At 45.4% G+C, this 2453-nt stretch overlaps 1 protein-coding gene across 1 annotated transcript; it reads left to right on the forward strand.

The window, feature by feature from the left end:
* The first annotated feature begins 651 nt into the window (after positions 1–651).
* LOC119437121 (protein D1) lies at positions 652–1671 on the forward strand. Its single transcript, XM_037704183.2, has one exon. The coding sequence runs from the start codon at positions 803–805 to the stop codon at positions 1469–1471; it is 669 nt and encodes a 222-aa protein (XP_037560111.1). The 5' UTR covers positions 652–802; the 3' UTR covers positions 1472–1671.
* Positions 1672–2453: the final 782 nt, after the last annotated feature.

The following is a 2453-nucleotide window of genomic DNA, read 5'->3' on the forward strand; positions in this document are numbered from 1 at the left end:
CGTTCCTGCGCTGAGCGTCGGCGTTGCAATACCTCGTAACCGGGCGAACGAGCACAGCGAAAGATGAAAGCGAACGCGGAGCGCAGCGGCAGATGAAAGAAGGGCGCGCCAGGAGGAAAGTGGAGGAGGAGGCTACAGTGACCGCATGAGGTGGGAGCGGAAGAAATTAATGTCACTGTTGCAATCTTTCAAATTCGTTCCAATTGAGTACACCTTGCGAACTCACTAGCTACAATTCGTAGGTGAAAATATGTGCCGCAAAATAATTAATTATGCAGTTAATTAGCACAATTACGTTAATTATTCAATTAAGTTTTTTTGATTTCTCGAAGAAGTAATGGCCGCCTCATCAAATAACTTAGACTAAGATTTAGAATTGTGCTTTCTGCCACAGGCAATTGTTTAAAATTTGGTGCAGCTCTAAACACAGCTTGTAGAGCGCGGCAAAGTGACCTAATGGCAAGAAGAGGAAAGGCAATTGATGTAAATATCACCTCAAAGTACACTTGCAAAATATACAGACTCGCTTTGTGAGCCGGTCCTCGCGGCAACGCTGGCGCCGGCACAGCTGCCAGTCGGAAGGCTGGGCGGACAAAAGGACAAAGACAACGGTGAGCAAAACACACGACATGGGCAGCAGATGGCCGGCAGTATAGCGACATCGATTGTAGCGCGTAAAGCACGTGTGTATTTATATATATATACGGGAGGACAGTTGTGCAGCCGGCTTATACGCCCGGGTCTCGCGCGTATATACAATTGGCGTCACCGCACGGCCGTTCAATATATACTGAGGACGTGAATGATGAGCGTCATCATGCTTTCGTCAGTGGTTATTCTCTTGACACTGTGGAGCGGCATACAGGCGCAGCAGTTCATCGGAGAGAACGTTTCGACCGTCAAATCGCCATTTTCCTCGCAAAAGCAGTTGCAGCCGGAGACGGACCCGTGGACAGCCGCTGGACTGGTGCAGGACCTTTCGCTGGGTGCTGCGCCAGTGGCCCTCCTAAAGGTCACTTACGGGATAACTTCAGTGAAGATTAACGGTACGCTGACGCCCGAGCAAACAGCCGAAATTCCTGCTGTAGCTCTGGCCGGCGCCATCAACTGCATGCCATCGTTCTCTTTGGTCATGTTGGACCCGGACGCGCCGAGCCGTAAACATCCTACGCTACGCAGCTGGTTGCATTGGATGGTCGTCAACGCCAACAGCACACGGAGGCTGGACAAAGGCGAGCTGGCGATGCCGTATAATGGTCCAACTCCGCCCGAAGGATCGGGACCTCATCGATACGTTTTCTTAGCTTTCTGTCAAGGCGGCAAGAGCGTGGACCTTATGAAATTCCAGAGGCGGCGTAGGAAGAAATTTCATTTGAAAAAGTTCCAACAGAAAATAGGTAATGCGGTGCCGTTCGGTGGCACATTCTTTTACGCCGAGAACGTCGGAAGGATAAAAAGTCCTCCAAAGTGACTTCTGCAACAGGAATTAAAATTTTAAACTTCACGGAGCGAAGGACATTGCGATCGAGGAACAGTTGTTTGGGAAGGCCTTATACGTACTTATGATTGATTTCATGGTCAGGTGCTTGTGAACATTTTTGAGAAGTTCATAGCAATGATCGCAACGACTGTGACATAACGAATCGAATGGTAAACAATTGTCGTCGTTTGCATTGTGTCATGTAGTCATTTCGCATGCTCTACGCGGCACCTTGCTTTTGCAGCAGGCTTACACATTTCTTGCATGAGTTGCAGCATTTTTAGACTGATTACCAGTTAAAGACATTTCTACGAACATTAGGTTGTACGCTGATGGTTGCGTTCTGTATAAATTAGTAAGTTCTGTGCGTGATCAGGTGGAGTTAAATGACGATTTTGCGAAGATTATTTTGTGGTGTGAGCAGTGGCAAATGCCCATCAATTTTGAAAAAACTGTTTTCATGCGAATTACTCACAATAAGAGACCCTTGCTCTTTAATTATTCTACTTCTGATCAAGTACTTTCTGAGGTTGAGCAATATAAATACTTAGGATTGCTGGTTACTAACAAACTTTCCTGGAATACACACATAGATAATGTTGCAGCCAATGCCTTAAGGAAATTGTTCTTTTTAAGGCGTACGCTCAAGTTAGCTACCCCTCAAGTGCGCATTCTTGCCTACAAATCCATTATCCGTCCTATGTTAGAGTATGCCGTAGTAATTTGGGACCCTTTCACTAAATCCAACATTGAAAAATTAGAAAGAATACAGAAAAAGGCTCTATATAAGATTCATTTACAGCTCATATGGTCGCAGCTCTATTATTGAATTAATAAAAAAGGATATTTTCTCACCAGTTACTGATAGAAACAGGGCCTGTAGACTCAAGTTCTTTTATCAACTGGTAAATGGTTATTACAGAATTAACACATCACATATACTGACTCCATCTACAGGATACGCAACTAGAAA

This window comes from Dermacentor silvarum, chromosome 1, assembly GCF_013339745.2.
Source record: "Dermacentor silvarum isolate Dsil-2018 chromosome 1, BIME_Dsil_1.4, whole genome shotgun sequence".
Classification (NCBI taxonomy): domain Eukaryota; kingdom Metazoa; phylum Arthropoda; class Arachnida; order Ixodida; family Ixodidae; genus Dermacentor; species Dermacentor silvarum.

Excerpts from the sequence above, each read along its gene's own strand:
- LOC119437121 (XM_037704183.2), top strand. The coding sequence starts at position 803 with ATGATGAGCGTCATCATGCTTTCGTCAGTGGTTATTCTCTTGACACTG.